This window comes from Lathamus discolor, chromosome 7 (genome assembly GCF_037157495.1).
Source record: "Lathamus discolor isolate bLatDis1 chromosome 7, bLatDis1.hap1, whole genome shotgun sequence".
NCBI classification, from domain to species: Eukaryota; Metazoa; Chordata; class Aves; order Psittaciformes; family Psittacidae; genus Lathamus; species Lathamus discolor.
The window spans coordinates 19,914,152-19,936,190 of record NC_088890.1 but is presented as its reverse complement, the minus strand read 5'-3'; the positions used below and the strand labels follow the sequence as shown (position 1 = coordinate 19,936,190).

Genomic DNA, 22,039 nt, shown 5'->3' with positions numbered 1-22,039 from the left:
TACAACTAAAAGTAACTGTTTTTGTAATTACCGCATATTAGTCTGCTGCTTCAGACAATAAATGCTTTGTATGTTAGAAAAAAAGTGGAGCAGACCAGTCTAGAATTAAAGAAGTGTTGCTTAAGCCAGGGCTAAACTATACTTAGGGGAACCAAAAGGAGAAGTGCTTTCAAAACTTGTATTTGCATGGAAAATAGATTTGACTCAGGACAAGACCGTAAGTCATCATTTTTAATGAGACTTCAAATATTGCCTCAAATATTGCCTCAAATATTGCAGAATTAGGACTGCAGGACAATATTCATAATCCATGCTTAATTTCACTAAAGAATTCAAAATTCAGTCTACTTCAGAAATAGGATTCCTGAAGCAATGGAATTCCCTACACTGCCGCTCAGTGGGAGGAGGGGTCACGTGGGGATTGATTAAAGTTGCATACCAGTAATCCTACTTAGATTTGAATTCTTGAAAAAATACATCCACAAAAAGGGAAAAGGGGACCTTTAAATAAGTATTAATAAGTACGTACATATTGCAGATACCCACCAATTTCAGCTGGGTTAGAAAATGAAAGTCAGATAGATAATAATACACTCATGTAGAACTATGGCAAGCAAATAAACAGATTTTTCCATAAGAATCATCCTTCCATCACCAGGAAAATATATACCTAATGACAGATAGAGCCATGTAGTTTCTTTTTCAGAGAGAGGCATCTACAGTGAAGAATAGGTAATAATTTGCTAGTAATAACAGGTAATTTGATAGGCTGAGGAAGCTGGGGCTGTTCAGCCTGGAGAAGAGAAGGCTGCATGGAGACCTCATAGCAGCCTTCCTGAAGGGAAAAGGGGCTATAGGGATGCTGGGGAGGGACTCTTCATTAGGGACTGTAGTGACAGGACAAGGGATAATGGGTCAAAACTTAAACAGGGGAAGTTTAGGTTGGATATAAGGAGGAAGTTCTTTACTGTAAGGGTGGTGAGACACTGGAATGGGTTGCCCAGGGAAGTTGTGAATGCTCCATCCCCAGCGATGTTCAAGGCCAGGCTGGACAGAGCCTTGGATGGCATGGTTTAGTGTGAGGTGTCCCTGCCCACAGCAGGGGGATTGGAACTGGATGATCTTAAGGTCCTTTCCAACCCTAACTATTCTATGATTCTATCTAAAAATCTCTGTCTCAAAGAGATTTATCCTTCCAAAAAGAGTTACATCTTACCTCTATATGAGCCATTAATTTTACTGAGTTATATGGGTTGCATTCGTGTTGCTGTGACATTTTAGCCTTACTCCAGGGTCAATGTAAAATTCTGATACTTGGCGAAGATGCTAGCATATTAATTTTATTATATGCTATAACAACTTGCCCTGCTATAATCCAATTACACTGTGGTGTAACTTCTCCCTGGATTCTCAAATTCACTCAAGAATCCCTAATGTAAGGTGCAAGTGCTCATATTTATGTGTATTTGGAAGGATTGTTACATTCAGATATGAAAACCTCAGGAGTCAAAAAGATACCCCTTAAAATACAGTTTTGTTTAAATACATAAGGCACATTTTCATGACACTGCAGGTGCACATCTGAAACATGCTAAGAACTTCAGCTTTCTTAATGCAATAGAGTAGTCAACCTCTCTGCCTGGGTAGGGATGCCAGGAAAGGCCAGTTTCTCTGTGTATCTCTTATCAAACTCTTCCCATTTCAGATCTAAATCCTCATCTAAGCTTTGGTTCTCTCTGCCACCAAAGTCAATGAACCTTGACATTGACTTAAATGCGAACGTGACCAAGCAACTAGCAAACATACACTGGCAGCCAATAAAAGACATCAATTTCTTTCCATCAAAGAACATACAATCCTAGACAATAGTTAATTTGTACATAAGATTTCATCATGCCCTGATATGAATGGACATGGAAAAAAAAATCTACCCACATTTCACAATATAAAAACTAAATATTAGAGTCCTTATAGAATTATTTTCATTTCAACGAAAACTAGATCACATTCTCCTCTTCTTACCGTGCACTAAAAATGGATTTCTTTTAGAGAACATCTTTTGAATGCAAATACGTAAGCAAGGGGAAAAAATACCAGTGACAAGAAAATGAACAGACATTTCAGAAAGGTTTCAAACCCTGACAAGTGGCCACCTCCCTCTAGAGCAGCTGCTGTCTCCATATTCTTTGTACATTACATTATAATAAAGCATATGGTGGTGAGAGCTGGCAAGCAGCACTTCCTTTCCTGTACTGCTTCAGCTCAAAATCTATATGCCAAAAGCAGTCTCCTTGCAGATTGTTCCTGACAATCCTTTGCAGAAGCTGCTGGCTTTTAAACCTTCCTACCGTGCTGTATCTGTATTTATTTCTTGCTGAAATCTGCAGGTTTTGGCACCTGGAAAACAATTGAAAGGACAGCCCAAAGGGGTTACTTTTAAATAATTAACTAGAACAACTTCATTGACTCCTCAGAGAATGGGAATCCTTTGATAACGTGAGAGAACTGTGATTTGCAAATGGGAACTTCACCTTTTTGAATGTGCTGTTTCTTAAGAGCTAGGCACAAGGCAGCCACATACTGTGCAAGCTTCTACTAGGAAGAAACTGATCTATCTTCCACCAGTACCAACCTTCCACTGATCCTTGTAACATGTTTTCAAATGTTTTTTCCAAGTCTTTATATTATTTAGGTAATAACAGGATTTGAAGTGTAAGTGAATACTTGCACGTAAAACGAACTGCAGGCAGAGGTACAACTACCAAACCAAAATAGGTTTCTAGGTCAAAGTACAGCTGTATTATTAAGCCCTAAAAATAACAACCCAAAAGCTAGTATTGACCTAACAGTGAATCTGGATTACAAAAGGTGTTTTCAGAATTTTTTCACAGGAAAATAATAACTAATAAGATGGGATAAGAAGGAAGGAAGAGAAAACTATAGGCATAACTTCCAGAAGTGCTTTAACTTTTAAAATTAGATTACCAAATCATAAGCCTCGATTTTTGCCATAACACTTATTAAACCTCATTTTTTTCTCATTGCCTCTTTTGATGTGAAACAGGAGGACCTAGCAAGAAGATCCAAGCAGTCTTTTCACATTAAAATCTTAGGTTTTCATGCATTCTCTGAAGTAATTTGTTTTACGTTGTTCTCCTGTGTTCTACAGCTTGAACCACTCCTTTAGAATAATAAAGACTGTAAATACACCAATTTTATCAAGATAAAAAACCAGACTTTTCTAGAATATGATATCCATATCAAATGTTTCATTTCAACTCCATTTGCAACAGGCAAGCAGAGGAAAAATTATTTCTAAACTGCAAAAAATATCCACTGTGGAATTTATTTATTCAGCAAGGAGAAAACAGACCAGGATGTGCAGGGATTTTCTCTGTATGTTTAAACATTATATGTGTAAAACCAAGAAGGATCAGTGCTGCTTGAACCATGGACTACTTTTAGTATGTAATTCCTAATACTGTAAAAAGGAGAACTACTAATAAACTAGAGTGCTATCAAATTCAGAGATACTACCTCCTCATTACGTATTTTGAATCAATGGTTTAATGGAAGAAATCTAAAGGAAGATTAAACCAGACCGAATTGATAATCTTAAGTAACAGCTTTTTGTAGATACAGATTTATTCAACTGACCTCAAGCTAAGCCAAGACAGATTTAGAAATGACTGTTTATCTTGGAGAAAAACTTCAAGATGGAAGGAGTGTGCTTTTTCTAGCCAAGGATTAAGAAACTAAAACTACTTGACTAAATAAAGTTTTCAATTACAAAATGGGGAACAATTTCAGAAGATGTGTTGAAATAAAAAAGCAGTAATACTAGACATCAGCTCTTCTAGTTTTCAATTATGATTTCTCATAGGGAGATGCTGTTAACTACAGAAGTTCAACAGCAGCACTGGTTTTCTGTCTTCCACAGGAAGACCATCTCCACAGATCCTTCACCCCAGCTATAATCTGGATTCTGGGTACCAAACACTATGAACAAATTTGCTTTATCTTCTCCTTACTATTTGTTCTAAGAGTACTGTTTTCTCACTGCATTACCTCTTCAGAACTACATGGGAACGCACATCCCTGTATAAGAATGCAACAGAAAATTTGTTAAAGCTTATCTGGAAATAGGCTGGGTTTGATATGCACAGATTCTCTTACAGAAATTTGTTTTACATTTCCACATACAGTTTAGAAATGTTGCTTAATAATCCTGTCTGGCTTTTCCTAAACGGTACTGTGGAACTTGCCTTTGGTTCTACTGAATTTCTGTATACTTTCAACACTATGTCAGCACACAGCACGTTGCTGTCTTTCTGGGTAGATCCCAACTGGTGTACTAATTATACACAACTAGGATAACACTAATTAACCAAATTAGAATTCTTAAATCTTTTTGTAGATGAACACAAGTTAAAACAAACCAGCATCCTAACAATAATACCCTGCATCACCTCTATACTGTTAAAACGTTCAAAATTTACTTTCATAAGGCCTGTATATGTTAGGAATAAAATCAGTCCTCATATCTTGTGCAGATTCGGATCTTTGCTGCCATTGAGGACACATCTAGAACAATATTATTGCCTTGACTGATGAGGAAGATCCCAAATTGTCCTCAGACTTTTCTGAATTTTAAGTAGTTTTGTTCATCTTAAGAATTAAACAGTTGTTTCTGTTTTATGTAGAGCACAAAAAGCAACATGCTTTCTAACAATATACATGCTATTTTACAACTCAGAATCATCACTGCAAGGTACAATGCTGTCGAAATTCAGTTAAATTAAAATCAGAAGTTTTAATTGAGGTCAGCATAAGGGATTGAAAAAGAACAACAAAGAGCTTGGAACTGGTTGTGTAATACAGAATCAACCACTTCCCTGGGCAGCCTGTTCCAATGCTCGACAACCCTTTCTCAGGGAAGAAATTGTTCCCAATATCCACCCTAAGCCTCTCCTGGTGCAACTTGTCCTATCACTTGTTACCTGGGAGAAGAGATCAACCCCACCTCAGTACAACCTCCTTTCAGGCAGTTGTAGAGAGCAAGAAGGTCTACCCTGAGCATCCTTTTCTCTAGGCTGAACAGCCCTGGTTCCCTCAAGCCACTCCTCATCACACTTGTGCTCCAGACCCTTCACTAGCTCTGTTGCCCTTCTCTGGCCCTGCTCCAGCACCTCAATGTCTCCCTTGTAGTGAGGGGCCCAGAACTGACACAGGATTCGAGGTGCAGCCTCACCAGTGCCCACTGCAGGGGAACAATCACTGCCCTGGTCCTGCTGCCACACTGGTGATACAGGCCAGGATGCTGCAGGCCTTCTTGGCTGCCTGGGCACAAGCTGCTCATGTTCAGCTCTGACAATCAATACCACTAGGTCCTTTTCCACCAAGCAGCTTTCCAGCCACCCTTTCCCTCTCCAGGTTTCTTGCAGCCCCTTCAGGCACTGGAGCTGCTCTAAGGTCTCCCCTTAAGGAGCCTTCTCTTCTCCAGGCTGCCCCAGCCCAGCTCTCTCAGCCTGGCTCCAGAGCAGAGCTGCTCCAGCCCTCGCAGCATCTCCGTGGCCTCCTCTGGACTCCTCAGTTCTGCTGTCTCAGCAAGAAATGAGTAGTAATAGTGAAGCAGTTTAAAAGACTTCTTTCTACTGACCAGACATGTGCTGCACTCCCCAGCCCACATGGAGCAAGCTCCTCAGACGAGGGACAGCAGTGTCACAGGCCTCCACCTTGTTATTTGACAACCATTTACTTATCAGATCTGTTCAAACTTTCTAGGAAGTTGGAAATGTTTGACTTATTACTGTATAGGGTGTAAGAAACAATATATTTGTACAGTAGCCAGAACAATGGAATCAGTTAGGTAAAACTGGCATAATTAGATCTACCACAACAGTTGGAGGATACTGAAATTCAGGCTTCCTCTATCAGATTAGTACTCATGCAAGATAGTTCCTTGATTTTGTTCTGGGTTCGGCAGTAACAGTTACTTTTCTCCTTCTTAGTCGCTGGTGCAGTACTGTGTTTTTGGCTTCAGTCTGAGTCAAAGGCTGGGCTTAAACCACATGAGATTTTTAGGAGGACAATAATAATTTTTTTTTTATATGATCTGAAGAATAACCCGAAAATGATGCAACAATCTATTTAATTAATGCAATGCTGTGGTACCATCTATTCCTCATCGCTAGTGCTCCAGATGGATATAAGTTTAGTCAGATACAGCACGAAACCAGTGTATTTCAACATCTCTTGTTGCCTTGAATAATGTCAAGGCCAGCTGTAATTATGTAATGCATCAGTGTGACATCTCCCATCACCATGGCAAAGTTCAGGGAGCAGCAGTGGTGTGGCTCAGTGAAGATGGACTTGTAGCTGTTTCGGCTTACATAACGGTAGTAAGACAAAAATGATACTATCCATAAATTCCCTCCAGAGTGATTATGAAAGAAGATTAAATCATGCATGAAGAACAGACTGAAAGCCTGGTGTGACAGTCTCTACTCCCTCTTTCACTGACTGTTACCTACTTTTACATTCAAAGAGAGCTAATACTTTGCCCTTAGTTTTAATAGCAAATAATTAGATTACACTTTCAGTCTGAAGGACAAATTTACCTTTGTTCCATTTGAATTAAAACAGTATAGGGCAAAAGAACATTAGGAAAACCATGAAAATTGTTTCTTCTTATCACTAGTTAAAAAAGTCCTGCACACATCACAGACTTACAGAGTAGTTGAGGCTGACAAGCACCAGCCTCCCTCTTTTGGGAAACCATCTAAGCCCAGGGTAACATAGAGCAGGTTGCTCAGGGCCGTGTCCAGTTGGGTTTTGAGTAGCCACAAGGATGAAGACTCCACAACCTCTCTGGGCACCCTGTGCCAGTGTTTGACCACCCTCACATTAAAACTTGTTTTCTTATATTTAAATGCGATTTCCCATGTTTCAATTTGCTCTCACTGCCTTTTCCCCTTTCACCAGGCACCACTGAGAAGAGTCTGGCTCCATCTTCTTTAGTCCCATCAGGTGTTTATACACATTGATAACATCCTCCTGAGCCTTTTTTTCTCCAGGCTGAACAGTCCTAGCCTTCTCAGTCTCCCGCTTGCATGTCAGGCCCCCAGCTCCATCATCCAGACCATTAATGACATGAAATAGCTTTGCCCCCTTACTGGGGATACACCAGGATACACTGTTAGTGATCAGCTTCCAGATGGACTTTGTTATCCCAACCCCCTGTGACCAGTTTTCAACCTGTTTCTTGTCTATTTTCTACTCCCTACATCATCAGTTTTTCAATTCACTCTCAGGAACAGACAAAACATTTCTATTGTATGTGCATAAATTTTCAGACATGCAAAATTTTGACACATGAACAATTTGCACTATTCATATGAGAACGCTACTCCTAGTTTTCTTATACTTAGTGTTAGAACTAAGTAGAACAACAATTGCTATTTCCTTCAGCTTCTGAAGCAGAGAAAAAGGGGTAAGAGGAGAAGCAATATTTGAGGTAGTTAACAGAGCTAAATTTAACTACATTTATCTATGTAATTAATTTAATTGGGCCCAGAGCAAGGATTCCTGATTTCAAGTTATGAAAACATTACCTGATATCTTTTAAAACTTATATTTAGACATTGCAGTTCATTAGTGACTCCATAATCAAGAGATGACACATGGGTTATTCTGGTTCTCTGGTCTGAACTTTTTTCTTTTATACCAAATAGCCTACATTTCAAGATTAAAAGAATGGAAAGTGAAGACTTGATTCATTTCAAATTTAAGAAATTATATTTTTAAATCTCTCCATTCAAATGACAACAGTTCACGGCTGCATTTAAACAGAGGTACAATAATACACCATGTTACAGTGCAACTCTGCCTTGTTGTGATACTACTGACTAATCTCAGTTATGACTAGGATATTCCATCTTTAGTGTTTCCAGATGAGATTAAACTGATTTTTACAGACACAGATTTTCCTCCATATTTTCCCAGAAAAGCCTGATATATATTGTAGTTTAAGATGGTATTCCTCTGTATGAAGGGACTTTCCCATTGTTACTGATCCAAACCATTCGTATGTTCCCTTAAAATGTATCATTATGGGACAATCTGGCTCTCACACTCTGAACAGTATGTATTCCATTTCCAAATTTGGACACTAAAAATCTCGACTCTTGTCCTTTTGTACAGTCCTATTCACAGGGAACTGGCAATTGGTAGATTTATCCTAGTGCCATTCCAGCTTTGTTTAACTGCAACAAGAGCTGTTGACAAGTAACCTAAAATAATTAGACATAGCAATTGTTATTAACTTACTTTAATTAACATCCAATTTACTTTAAATATAGTCTAAGTACAAGGTTTCAGTTCAAGCTAGCTATAAAGAAAGAAGCAAGAGCGTCATGCTCCCCTATTACAGATAACGTCTGAACACACACCAGGGACAAATATGCCATTTCTAAACCCAACTGATTAAAATTAAGAACAGATTAATAGATTGCATAGCTTTTTGATACTTTGTTCCATATATCTGGCAAAATGCTTACTATATTTCCATGAACAACAAATGAGCTGAACATTTTTCTTAAAGTACGAAGGAGAAACTGCACCTAACTCAGAACTGTAATTGGTACCTTCAGAATGAAAACCCAAACATCCGCTACCTTGTTTGAGATGTATTCAACTGAGGTTTCACTGCATGCTGGTATTAGACTGGCTTCATGAGTGTTGCAGGCAGAGAAAACACAGACAGGAGACAAACTGCATAATGTTGAGCTGATTGGGTAGTGAAGATTACATTTCAAAGCAACAACTGCAGTTAAAAAAGTGTATTTCAAAATTAAAACCAGTAGTAGGGATTTACATGGTTTTTTGTCAATATTAAAAGCATTAATGCATCTGTTCTAGGGCTGAAACCTCATCTTTTAGATTCGAGAAAACAGATACAGCATTGATCTAACTAGCTATTGTACATTTGGAAAATGTCCTCTGAGCCACTCTAATACACGTATTACAATCTATCAACAGTTTTCACACTCACATCTCAAGACTATTCCACCAAGGTTGCCTCTGAAAACTTTACTCAGTGTTTCTGAACTTGCCATCATCACAATTCCAGTTATATGATCTTCCTCACTTTTAAGCAGTTAACTCTCGCTCAAAATGAATCATGTTTTTTAAAAACACCTCCACTAGTAGCCTAAAGTTCATCTCATGCATGCTTCCTACTAGCCATTGACATGAATTTCTGCCACAAAGTTGTGACACACACCGTCTAGTCCCTGTTACCTAAGGATACCAACTCTCATTTCAATTTGTATTATCTACTCTGTGCTGTTTACTAATTACAACTGGAAATCTTGCAGTACAACGTAGACCTTAAACCTTCATTTGAGGATAATGAATTGGGGAAAAACCAAAATGTGCCCTGCGATAATGACTGTATCATACAAGAATTCAGTCATCACATTAAATAACAAAAAATTCATAGCCTTGCATGTGCACATCAAAAGCCTGAATTTGAACAAAAGAAATAGTATCTCCAGACAGCTGAGCTTTGCATATAGTTTGCATTTGCACAGAACTTATCAATATTTTGGATTTTTTACTTTTCTACTAAATATATCTCAGATAGGAAAACTGAATTTCTAGAAAGACCAAACCAAAGCAAAAACTAGCCTTAATACTCACTGCGTTTCTGGTTGCAGCACAATTACAAACCACTTGTACAGTTTAAAGAGCTAAATTTAGCAAGGGCAAAGCAAATCTAGCCACATGAAACGTAAAATGAAGTTTTTTTCACTTGACTGATGCTACTGATTATAGCCCATCATAATTATAGATTTCTGTTAATATTACTCATTTCCAGGGTGAGGAAAAGGGTTCTTCAAGCATCCATTTCTAAAAGAGTCTAAAAACATGAACGGCAGCTATTTCGCTTTTCATACAAAATGCACTCCTCTAAACCTATATGAGCACATATCAGCTGGGTTGTTTTGGGGGGAGACAAATGCATGAGCTCTCGTGTATGTAATATCTTAGAGTGATGCTCGCCTAATATTTTCTCAGAGGCATTTTTTTTTTTGCATGATTGGTGGGATAATGCTTGAGATCCATTATGAATTCAGTCCTCTGGCTGTCCCTCTCCTTGTCAGAATACTCAGAATGATGTCTTTGCTGGGAAGAACTGCAGCCTGTGAGACTGCAGCCAAGTTTGATCTGGTTATTCATCACAAGGAGATGGGACAGGAATGATGGAGAGGTTGAACATCCTGTCCTTTATAGGAAAATTCTCCCCAAAAGACTTGTCTCTCACCTCTTCCAAATACACCACCCTTCCTAAACCACCACTGACCTGCCAACCCTTCTGCTTTGGAGTAAGGTAGCTTAACTCTCTGGCCACTTGACTTAAGTGGAAATGACAAGAAAAAAAAAAGGGGGGGCATAAGAAATACATGGTGGGACTTTTTAAACACAATATTTTCATCCAGTATTACAAACAAGGAGCTCCATCTACTGCCCAACACTCATTCATAATGTCGGATGGATGAGACCTCTGTGAGGACTTGCCAGTAGCCAGCCATACTCCTTTGCTGGGTGTTTGTGCTTACGCCCAAGACAGGTTTGTAGTCATACTTCTTAAAGTTGTCCTAAATTGTTAAAACTTCCTTCCAGAAGTTAATTTTTCCATGCAAGGTGTCTGCCTAAGCAGGTCTGTCATTCCTTCAGTGCTGCTACAGAACAGTACAGTTTTGACTGTTAAAATACTCTAGCAACCTTCCCTTTGAAAACTTTCCATTTCCTCTGCTAGATTCCAGGTAGGAAAAGGATTTTCTGTAATGGATACCTACTGTCCATCAGAATCATATGTCCCTGAGAAATCAGATCCATCAAAGTCCCATACTTTTGAGAAGCCCATGCCCCTTGCAGTTTCCTCAGAATCTATGGTTACAGTTCTTCAGCCTCATAAGGATTCTAGAAGAATTCTAGATCTTAATCTTTAGATTCTAGAGATTTCCCCAGCTTATCCAGCACCATCTCTAAAAGCAGAAAGGCCTTTTCACACTGACTTGTAAATAACACAGAAATAGGACTGACTGGAATCCAGAGGGGCCAAGAGCTTCACATACGAGAAAACTGGAAGCTTGAAAGAAAAACTATTAGTGAGGTCAACCTGCAGAAGAAAGGAGAAGTAGAATTTGAAGCATAAGTTCTTACTGACTGTAGATTTAATACCAACTTTCTAGGACTAGCTATTTAGCAAATAAAGTAAGTCTTATTAAGTGCAATCTCATTCATAAAAAGGAGCAATGCCAAGCTGATTTAAAGTCTTTTCCAAGTCTGTAAAGTAACTCCTGTACATTTGTTGCTCTGAGATTAGCAAGGTGTTCTCTGTCATGTACTTTATTGCTTGTCTGTTGTACTTCAGGCATTGCATCAGGGTTTGGGTGGTTGTTCACCCCCTTCACAAAGAATAAACCATACTGGAATTCTGAGAGTAAAAAGAAAACTTACTAAAAACCTACACAGGATGTAACAGAGACTATATATTTATGTAACATATCTGAAAGAAAATTAATGTCATATTTCACTATGAGGCGATTCACCCACTCTGTTGTTTTCTAATACGCCTGTTTGTGTTTCTTTGATTTTAAAACCCATTACCATTTCCTATAAAATTGGTATTAAATTATCACATTTAAAATTATTATCTTCCTGTGCCTGCACAAAGAAAACCTACATTAAAACAGATGTGCCTGAAGTAAGTGGTTTACACCCACTCGGGTAAAAACAAAAGCTCCCATCAGGAAAACATGCTCCCTGGTAATAACCCCTCCGAAGTTAGCACTAAATTCTAACCAGCATATCAATCAGGTCCAAAGTGTGATGACTCAACGTAAGTAAGTTTTCAGAGGCATGAAAGAAGTAAGTATTGAAAACAACTGTGCCAACATATGCAATTAAAAAAAAACAACACACCAAAAACTCCAAACAAACTAAAAAACCCCACCATAATACAGCAAACCACAATGGTCCTAAAAATGCTCCGACAACAATAAGCAATATTCACATATCTACATGAAGACACTTTGGAATAGCTTGCAGGAAGCGCTGACTTTTAAAGCCTGTGTTCATCCACAGGCATATTTGGCAGCAGCTGGCACTTACTATTCCTGAAAGTGAATCATCTTACACCAGTATGAGAGGAGTAGAAAGTAAGAATGTGAAAGTAAGACAAATAACAGAAAAATTCTACGCATGGTAAGAGGAAAACCGTAGCAAGTTAAAAAGCTCATTTACTCATTTTCATACAAGCAAACAAAAAAAAAAAACCAGCTAATGTGTTAAATGATATTATAACAACAAAAAGCTTCCAAGCGACTGTCATTCCTGTTTATTATCTTGCAGTGATTATTTATTCCAAAAGGAATAAATGGAATCTGCAATTACCAAGCTGTAAAGGTAAAGATGGCCAGCACTAAGGAGAATTTTAATGTCTTGCTTTCTGCCACATGAAGAAAGAAAACACAGACGTATAATTCAACTTGATCATAAACTTTTAGCTAATATGGAAATAATTTGTCATGCTACATCACTGGATGATCTTTAAGGTCCCTTCCAGCCTAGCCCATTCTGCAATTGTATAATGCAGGATTATCCTATTCATCCATCTTCTCTTGCCATGTTCATTTATGGCTGGGGCAGGATGGTCACCCCTTCCTTTGACAGTACAGGCGACTAGGAGCAAAGCATAAGAGTTGTCAGGAGCTGCATTCCCGTTGCCAAGTTCATTTACAATTACAATTTACTGTATAATGAGAACATCTGTGAAAGAACTAGCTCTGTCTGAGCACCTCTCTTTCACCATTTCTGCCATTGCAGAAAGGAAACCTGCCTTGCCTCTGACAACCTTGCAACTCCTGAAAATACGCAACCTTCCAGAGAGTTCTGCTATGTCAGTAGCAATGTATAGGATGGCCCTGTTCTGATCTCTGCTCCCTTATCCCTCTCTGCTTAGGGAAATCCAGCCCACAGCCAGCTGCCAAAGCTTTCTAGGCAGCTGATTCCATTCTACCCCTCACTTTAAACTCTCAAAAAGCTTTCTGGTAGCGAGACAAAGCCCCTACACCCTGACAGCAGAGCGCACACGACTGGGATAACATCAAGACTCAGTGTGTCACATGTTCAAGCAGTCTTTGCGAAATAGAGTTATTTCAATTATTAACTCAGCAGCTAATTTAGGGAGAAAAGCTATCTTGATACCTCTTATAATATAAGACTTCAATGGCAAATGATGTGTGAAGATCATTATTCTCTGTAATTACCACTCCTAGAATCAGACAACTAAATACATGATCTACTATCTCTAATTATTATTTACACAGTAAATACTATGCACACTGCAAGTTTGGGGTTGTTTTTTTTTTTTTTTTGCTTTGCTTTATCTGAGGAACTGCTTACCAAAAAAAATGTTGTAAAAAAATACTGTTGGGTATATTTTGGTGATGATTTTCTTGCTTATATATAGAAAGAGACTTTGGCCTGCATTGTCTCTCCCCATCTCTAATGTCTATCTACATTATACAGTTGCATAACACTGGGAACAAAATACGGGAAGTGAGAGAAAAATATCAATTTACAAAAATATCAATATGCTTTTTTAGCATATTTTGTAAACAAAACAGTTTTTTAGAAAACAGTTCAAAGTTCAATCAAATAATATTTTAATTTTAAATGGTCCAAATGCACCATTTAGCTGAGATTCAGAAATGCTCCACACAGTTATTAATGCCATTCCTTGAGCACTTCAAAAACAAGAGCATGTACAATTTTCATGTTTCTACTAACAAACTAATGTGCCCTAAATCCAGCCCTACTGAACTGGAAGATGCCACCCTGAAATCCTGCATTGATTTTCTACATGACTTTCGGCAAAGTAGGTTTTCCTCTGTGTTTCTCCTTGTATCACCTATTTAGTAACTTACTGTACCCCTAAGACCGCAGAACACAAACTGGAGAACCTGGAGCAGAGCATCATGAGCTCGTATAAATCCACTTGTTCTTTTTCAGACAGTGAGAAAATGGGTATCTTTGAATTCCTGCACTAGTTCATCAATCTGCCAGCTGAGGATTCTCTTTTCAGTACACTTGTGTGACATTTTCTGGATGGCTTTAATGACACTAGGAGAGGATTTTGCCATTCCATATGTATTCCACAGCGCCAGTGCAGGAAGATGATTAAAGCCAGTTACTCCTTCCTCCTGCCTCCCTCATCCAGAGCCAGATGACACTTGACAACAAGCTAGGCCAGTGCCATTCATTACATGGGCTAAGTTGCAAAAATGCATCCCAGATCTGTTTCTCACTGTTTACTGGTTTCCAGTATTATTATGTAAGGGTAAAACCTTGCAGAGATCTATCCTTACATAAAATGTCTGTCCAACAGCACTCCTGCTCCTCCCTCCATCCTTCTCAACCTTAGAACGCAAATTACTGAAATCTCGACACATCATCAAAAGGTAGAATTTATTCTGGAGCGTTGCCTGAAGAAAGCAAGCAGAGGTACAAAAACCATTACAAAGGATGGGCTCTGCTCAGGTTGCTGCCAAAAATCACTCAAACTCTTCCATGCCAAAACTACTGGTGCAAACCTCCCTGGGAGCAAAGCTTGTAACTGTTCACGGGGGAAAGGCAATGCAGGGAAATAAGGAAAGCCTCATGGCTGCAAAGGGGGAGAACACTGCGGAGAACATGGGCAAGCTGCTGCTGCCAACTTCCGATCGCCCTTCCTCCTCATGCTCCAGTTTTTCCCTCACCATGCCCTCATTGCAGCGTTCTGTTTTCTGGAGCTCTGTGCCTTCTCCCACTGTCTCTTCTTCCCCCAAGCTGACCTGCTTTCTCATAGGCAGGCCAGCCCTGACTGACAACTTGACTACGTCATAAATGACTGATCTTCACAGACTTCAAGCCAACAACTGGGGCTGCCAGATATATTTGCACTTTAATGTTAATGGTAGGGAACTATGCAGGGAATAAACCAGAATTTAGGCCAGGCCATTTACTTGGGTTGTCATTTAACGTCAGTATAAATGAAAGCTTTCCTCAGTCTATCCTTAGTATTTTATTTTTTTTTTTACCACTCTGTCCCCATTTCTGGCCTCATTTTTCATGTACGTGTTTTTGTTGGGGTTTGCTGGCGGTTTTTAAAGTATCTATTTTAACTTAGAACATTGTTAGCAGCAATGGATGAACTCATCTGGACAAAATAAGAGATGACCTGAACCTTCATGTGCAGTAAAAACGAATGGTAATTCTGTCTGTTTTTTAACACAAGAAACAAAGAGCTTGAGAAGAGGTTTTTAAGAAAACTGTACCCGAGAGTAAAAATATCTTTCCAATTTCAAATACCAAAATAACTAAAAATGTCATCTGGAGGATAAAAGCTACCTTCTCATGGTTCTCTTCTGAATAAAAAGAGGATTCGAGTGACATCCAATAGCAGCTTCGTTCAGCATGACTGCTCTTGGCAGACAGCTACAATAAAGCACAGGCTCTTTTGCTGTTGCCTCAGGAAATATAAATCCTCATGATTTTCTGTTGATAGGTACAGCATAATCTGATCTATTGGGCTTGGAGCTTTGTGTAGAAATGAAACAAACAATCTTTCCTAAGCAGTTAGGGTCTCCTTCTTCCATTCAATTCTGAAAACAAGACTTCATATAAATAAATAGACAAAATATATGTATACAGACATAAAAGCAAAGGTCAGTGCTCTGTCAGACAGGAATGAGAGAGCTGCAAGCAACTACTGTTGAAAAGATATGGCATTTCAATCCTCTTTTTCATCACTGATAACTTTATACAGTAATGTGGGGAAATGTATACAAAAATCCCTAAACCAACCTTCTACTACTCAAGTTTTTAAATGACCCTGTAGGAAGCTTCCAAATATCAATATTCCTCAAAACAACTTTAAGTTTTTTTTTCAAGAAGGTCTTACTACATTGGAAGTGACGGAATTATGAAAGGTAAAGGGAATTTGTTGGCTAAATAGTATATGTGTGCATAGATATATATTATTTTTGAGACAGTTTTTTCATCCAGTTAAAAACAGTATGCAAGATGAATTCAAGTATTTGATAAATGAAATCCAGTCTACATTTGACTTAAATAAAAATCAGTAGGAGAAGTATTAGTGCTTTACATGACTTTTTGAGGACTGTTCTGACAGGAAGATCATATATTCCCACAACCCAGATAGCTGTGCTACTTTTGGATGCAAATATATTCCTCACAAATAAAAAGAACCCTTCACCTGGCTACTACATCCATCTTCTCAATACCCACAACAGATTTCCACCTATTCCTGCACAGCAGCTGCTGTATTAAAATCTTATTTTCCATTACTTCTACCATTTCACTTCAGCAATTTCTTCTGGTTTTCCTGTATCCTGGGTTACCTCCCTGCCCTGCCAGCCTCCCTCCACCCCTTTTCCCCAAGAAAGCATGAATTGCATTCACTCCAGTCTCCTGCATCAGACAGTCAAAAGGACTCTTTATTCTTAGCAATAAAATTCTGTGCCAAAATCTCTTGAACTGCTTGAATAAAGCTAGAAATTTTGTTCCACTTCTTTTAATAAGATCATTCATTATCTATTCAAGGAAAAGGAATTATACAAAGCAAGAAGGTGAATTCACACCTTCCTTCCTTTCCTCGTAAATCCCAAAGGCTGTGCCTATGTTAGCTCCATCCTCCTGCGCCACGCCGATGCCCTGAGCGAGCCCGTTTTCTCAGCACCATCTCCCATGAAGGATGACCGCTGCTCTCCCCCATGGAAGACTCCTCTCAGGGAAGCCTGTGGAGAATCCCTGCTCTTCCCTGATGGAGTTATCTTGGGCCCTCAGGGCCCTCCCTGTTGCCTTGTGAGGAGTGGTGGGTCTGAGCAGAATGTGGAGACCCTCCTCTAGGGCTATGGTAGGAACATGGTCGGAATTTAGGTGCTAGTAGCAACTTTGACAACTTCACTGTTTCTTAGATAGATGTTATGGTGTCACGAAGAGGTGTTCTTCAGCCAGATGATAAACAGGAAACATTGCTGTCTCTGTTCTGGCTTCCTTCGCCCCTTCTGGTTTTATCCAATAAAGGCCTTTTTGTTAAAGTTTTACAAGGTCCCATTCGTTATTTGATTAACATTTACAAACATGTAGACTTGCCCATGACATCTCTGCCTATTTTCCTTTGAGATCCTCGTTGAAGGATGCCGCTGCATTGTACCACACGATACGCAAATGCAGTAAATGGTCACTAGAACTGAGAACAGTCCTGCAGCTCCAGACATGCACCTAATACAGGCATAAGTAGCTTTTTTGCTCCCCAGGCACTTATAGAGTACCAGCTGAAACGCCTGTGTTAGACCCTAATAACAACGAGTTCAGCTGGGTGTTTTCCACTGGAGCTGAAAACCCCTCTATTAAGTACTAACTGCAATTTGTTCTTAATAAGAACTCATTATACACATCCACAACCATGTCATCTGTGCCCTCTGACAGCTTTCAGGAAACCAGAAGAAATTCTTCTTATTAAAACTGAATTTTTGCAAGCAAGAGCTCAATAGAGGAGTTCAAATCACCAGTAGTGGTACTTGGAGCCTCTATTTCATGACTGCTCCATGATATTCAAGACCAATGTGCTTCTGCTCCAAGTGCAAGGAAAATACTCCCAAAATGCAAATTTTGTTTTCAGGGTAAGAGATGCATTACAGTCCTCATCACATCTCACATGCAAAAATGTATGAAGTCTAATCTTTACTTCTGTGTGGGAAAGCTATCGAAAACATGACTATTGGAAAAGAAAGGTTTTCTGGAGAACGGCTTCACAAAACCAGCATAAAACCAGCATTAAAGTGGCTCTGCAGCTAATGGAATGCAAAAGCAGCTCACTCAGTAACTTGATCCTTGGAAAGCATTAAAAAGAACTATATTTAATGATGCTATTGTTCAGTTGGACTAATTTGTGTTTAATTTCTCGGGGAAATTCAAATCTTTTATCCCAAGCAGGGATATTATTTTCTTTTTATATTTTTATCAGTGGTTCAATTGCCCCTTAATCAAAAGACAATGCAAGAGGGAGTATTTATCATTCAGCAGAGCATCTTGACTAATTTTATGGTCCATATGTGATCACTCTGAACAGAAGTTCATACAAAGCGCAATTTACAGCATACTCAGAACTAGATAACTAAAAATAGCATGTGTAAAATTCAATCTTATAACACATGCACCCTTTGGGTTTGAGCTGATGTTCACAATATGATTAAATATACTCTGAGTGCACAAGTATGCATTCGGTATTAGCAGCTAGAAAAATCATTCTGTATGCTTTATGCTAGAAACAACTCCCTTAGGTATTTTCAATTGTATTTATTTATGATTTAAAAGGGGCTATGGAATAATACCTTGTATCTTAAACTTTAGCTTAAGCTTGTTATAAACAATGAATAAATGAAATCCTCTGATACTTGGAGTTGTTATTCTTGTGGTGTCTGTACTTCAAGGCTTGATTTTATGACAGAATTATAGCTAAAAGTCACCATTAATTTTACATAGAGAATCATCTGCTGTGCATCCAGCACAAAGGTGATTTCCAGGGGATTTCACCCATTTATCAGTTTGACAGAGAATCAGTCTCTGTGCGAAGCTAAAAAAGAACTGAAATGGTGAAATACTGACTCCTTCTAACAGACACACATAACTCATTCCAACAAGAAGCCATGAAGCCAAGCCAGAGTTAAAAAAAGTTCAAAATTATACTGAGACCAAAGTGAGATTTTAGAACTATTACTGACCAGAAATTTTTCAGTCAAATGGAACTATTACCACAAGAGAAAGACAGAACATTATATTTCATACTACAGGTGCATCACTCTGGGAAGTCTGATGCCGCTCAGAAACCTAAATCTAGTCTGAGATTCTGAGAGGGCAGTGGAATGGATGTTGAACAGAAACACTGGTTACTGCTTTTGATCTCAGGCATTCAGAATGAACAGTTAAATGTAAAACAAATGAAGCAGAGCTGACATGCAGTCTTGCTCTGCCAGTCACACCTGACTTCACTGCCACCCAACCTGCTGCCTTCTGCCTTGTTCTTTGGAATGAGGAAAATTCTGCCAACATTAGTAATATTCTCTCAAGGCCCTCCCAGAGTCAAATGCCACAGTGGCAGCAAGGACTGATGCTGGTGACCAGCATTACCTCTGTAGCAGTTACACAAACACAATTATATAGCTTTCTCCTAGCCTTCATCCCAGTTTAGACAAGTACCTTGTCTTAACCACAGTTGTGTGTTGAGGATGAATTTGATTCCGTCTCTCTTTCTACAGAAGGAAGTATCTAATCTTACTTAGGCTGTAACAATACTAAAATAAGATGTATTAAAAGATGTTCCTCTCCCTAACAATCAAACGTAATACTGATTTCTGAAATCATTATTTATCCAGCAATAGTAAAATACTCTTTCTAATTTACAAATGTGTAGATTAGATTCCAAAAAGCCACTGCTGTAAAATATCCACTATTACACAGCATTTATACTGAACCACCTGAGAGTGGAAGGCCCATCTTGCATTTTGGCTATCATGGTCAATTTTGTCCCGGACAGCGCATAGGAAAAGGATAGAATATAATCCAGCCTCAGCTGATCAGAGCTATTTCTCTCTACAGTGCAACTGCAGAAAGGTGCACTCACACTGCTGTCTGGTTGCAGCTAGAAGGTGGCTACCAATGGTATCTTTGTGAGCAGACGGAGCATCTGTGTGATTCCCTGTCCACTCATGCTGTCGGAAGCAGCTCCAGCTGCCTCAGGGACTGGTTCTCCCCACATTTCCCTTTCCAGAGAGATTTCAGTGGGAACAGAAGAGTAAGCGCAGTACAGCACAGATGACTGTCTGAAGGGTGCCTCAGCTGTGCCTTGACGTCAGACACTAACCCTGGCTACACAGCCCTCAGGAGCCTTCATTTCAAAACCGGGTTTGCTACAAGCACACTTGGTGTATCTGCGTCAGGTTCCTCTAAACATCCTTCTTCCAAGTATTGATTGCTACTAATATCCAAATGTTTACACTGCAAGAATTCAAGGAAATACATGCTCCAGCCCTCAGCAGCATTTCTGTATTTGTATCCTGTTTTCGGTGGTTGTATTTTAAAACAATAATGAAGTGCAGGCAAGACTACATTAAACAGCTCAGCACAGAGCTATGAAAAGGACAGCACATAAACCCATAAACTAAAACAATAAATTTGTTCTGCAATACTAAGATTAAGCTTGACCTTTAAAGGAGCAAATCTATTGGAACTGCAAAAGTTTTCAGCCTCTTAATTAGCTTCTTACAGAAGAATCTAATGCTGTTAGCAAGCAGGATATTTCCATTTTGCCTTTCTCTACAAACTGAATAAAATACTTCTGGATGTAATTCAGTTCAAACCAGAATGAATAAAGTTCATGAACCTCATTGATTTAACCAATCCAATTTATCCTATTTGAGAACTGAAAGTTCTTAGACACACAGAAATAACTGTGCACATAAGAAGTCTCAGTGACAACTTGTTCTGCTTTTAAATTTAAGTGCACCAAAATTGGGCCATACCAATCTAACAGCAGGAGAGTTTTAAATGCAGCATGGTCTTGTACTTGTAAGTACATCCCTATCCTTAAAAGATACAAATACATAGTTTTTACAGCACCTGTTCTCATTTTGAGGACCTCAGTGGCATTTAACGCTCTATAATCGACAACAGGATGTTAAGGAATTAACATTGCTTAAAACATTATAACTCCTTCTTCTAGGTTTCATTCTGTTGACAGAGAAAGCCCACGTACCAGGATCTTTGTAGTGTAAGCACTGTTGATAGCAATTGCGTTAACCAGCAGTTCGAGGGTTTTGGCGGGTATGGAGTCTGGGTCAGGGATCTCTTTGTAGTGGACATCCCCAACGTAGGCTTGGACCACTGTCATCCGGTTGGTCGTCAGCGTCCCTGTTTTGTCGGAGCAGATGGCTGTAGCATTACCCATAGTTTCACAAGCGTCTAAGTGGCGGACCAGATTGTTATCCTTCATCATTTTCTGAGGAAAAGCAAAATAAAGAGCTGTCAAGATCTGCTTTGGCAGATTTTAACATCAGTCATGAAAACCAAAATGCATGTATTTAGTCTTGTCCACAAGTACGCAACACTCACTGAACCAGAACTCTGACTGGGGATGATAACCCAATGCTTAGTCACAGACAAACAAGCAGTGACTAGCCCTGCAATAATTTTGCCTTCACAAACCAACCCAGTCCCATCCTTTTTTGCAATATATATACATTTTAAGGAATAGCCAGAACAGCAGAGATTAGCTAAAGAAACTGAAGATAGCAAGATTTTTTTAAACAGTATCATTATAGCAAATATTAGACGTTTTCTGTTCCCAGTGCCAGGATGAGATCTGGCAGCACACCGAGGGACCACACATTTGGGGAAAGAAACAAACTAGCAACAAATACCAACAACCATAAAAAAACCCACACTACAAAAAACCACCATGGTAGAGTACTCCATTCCACAATGCACCTGGAAATGCACAGTCATTGCTTCTATCTTCTCAACATCAAAACCACCCTGTGGCCCATCACCTGACATTACTGTCAGACAGTATCATATCCTCAGAGGGTGCAGTAACACCCCTTGTACACACAGCTGTATGGCAGTTGGACACTGCACATATAGATACTCACCTGTGTGCTGCACGTGTTGCTGGAAGGATGTAAGGAGACTGAGAAAGTATTTTAAAAGCAGCTAAACTCTTTATTAGCAAAATGCCATCCTTGAGAGGAGCTCTTTTTTTCCTGATGACAATGATGTTTGGCTACATATAAATAGAGCTATTCCTTCCTAATGTTCAGACATTGATTTAGTTACATACTAAATAAACTTCACAAAATCTTCATCTAAGATTCCCAAAATCTGACCAAGCTGCTAAAACAATCTGAGA

General features: G+C 39.1%; 1 protein-coding gene across 9 annotated transcripts in view; it reads right to left on the bottom strand.

The window, feature by feature from the left end:
- The window catches only part of ATP2B2 (ATPase plasma membrane Ca2+ transporting 2), a 388,712-nt gene that overhangs the window by 55,710 nt on the left and 310,963 nt on the right, over positions 1-22,039 (bottom strand). For all 9 annotated transcript variants that reach the window (XM_065687047.1, XM_065687048.1, XM_065687049.1 and 6 more), the window contains one exon: positions 20,888-21,130. In XM_065687047.1, coding sequence (XP_065543119.1) covers positions 20,888-21,130 — 243 coding nt within the window. The remainder of the gene's footprint in view (positions 1-20,887; positions 21,131-22,039) is intronic.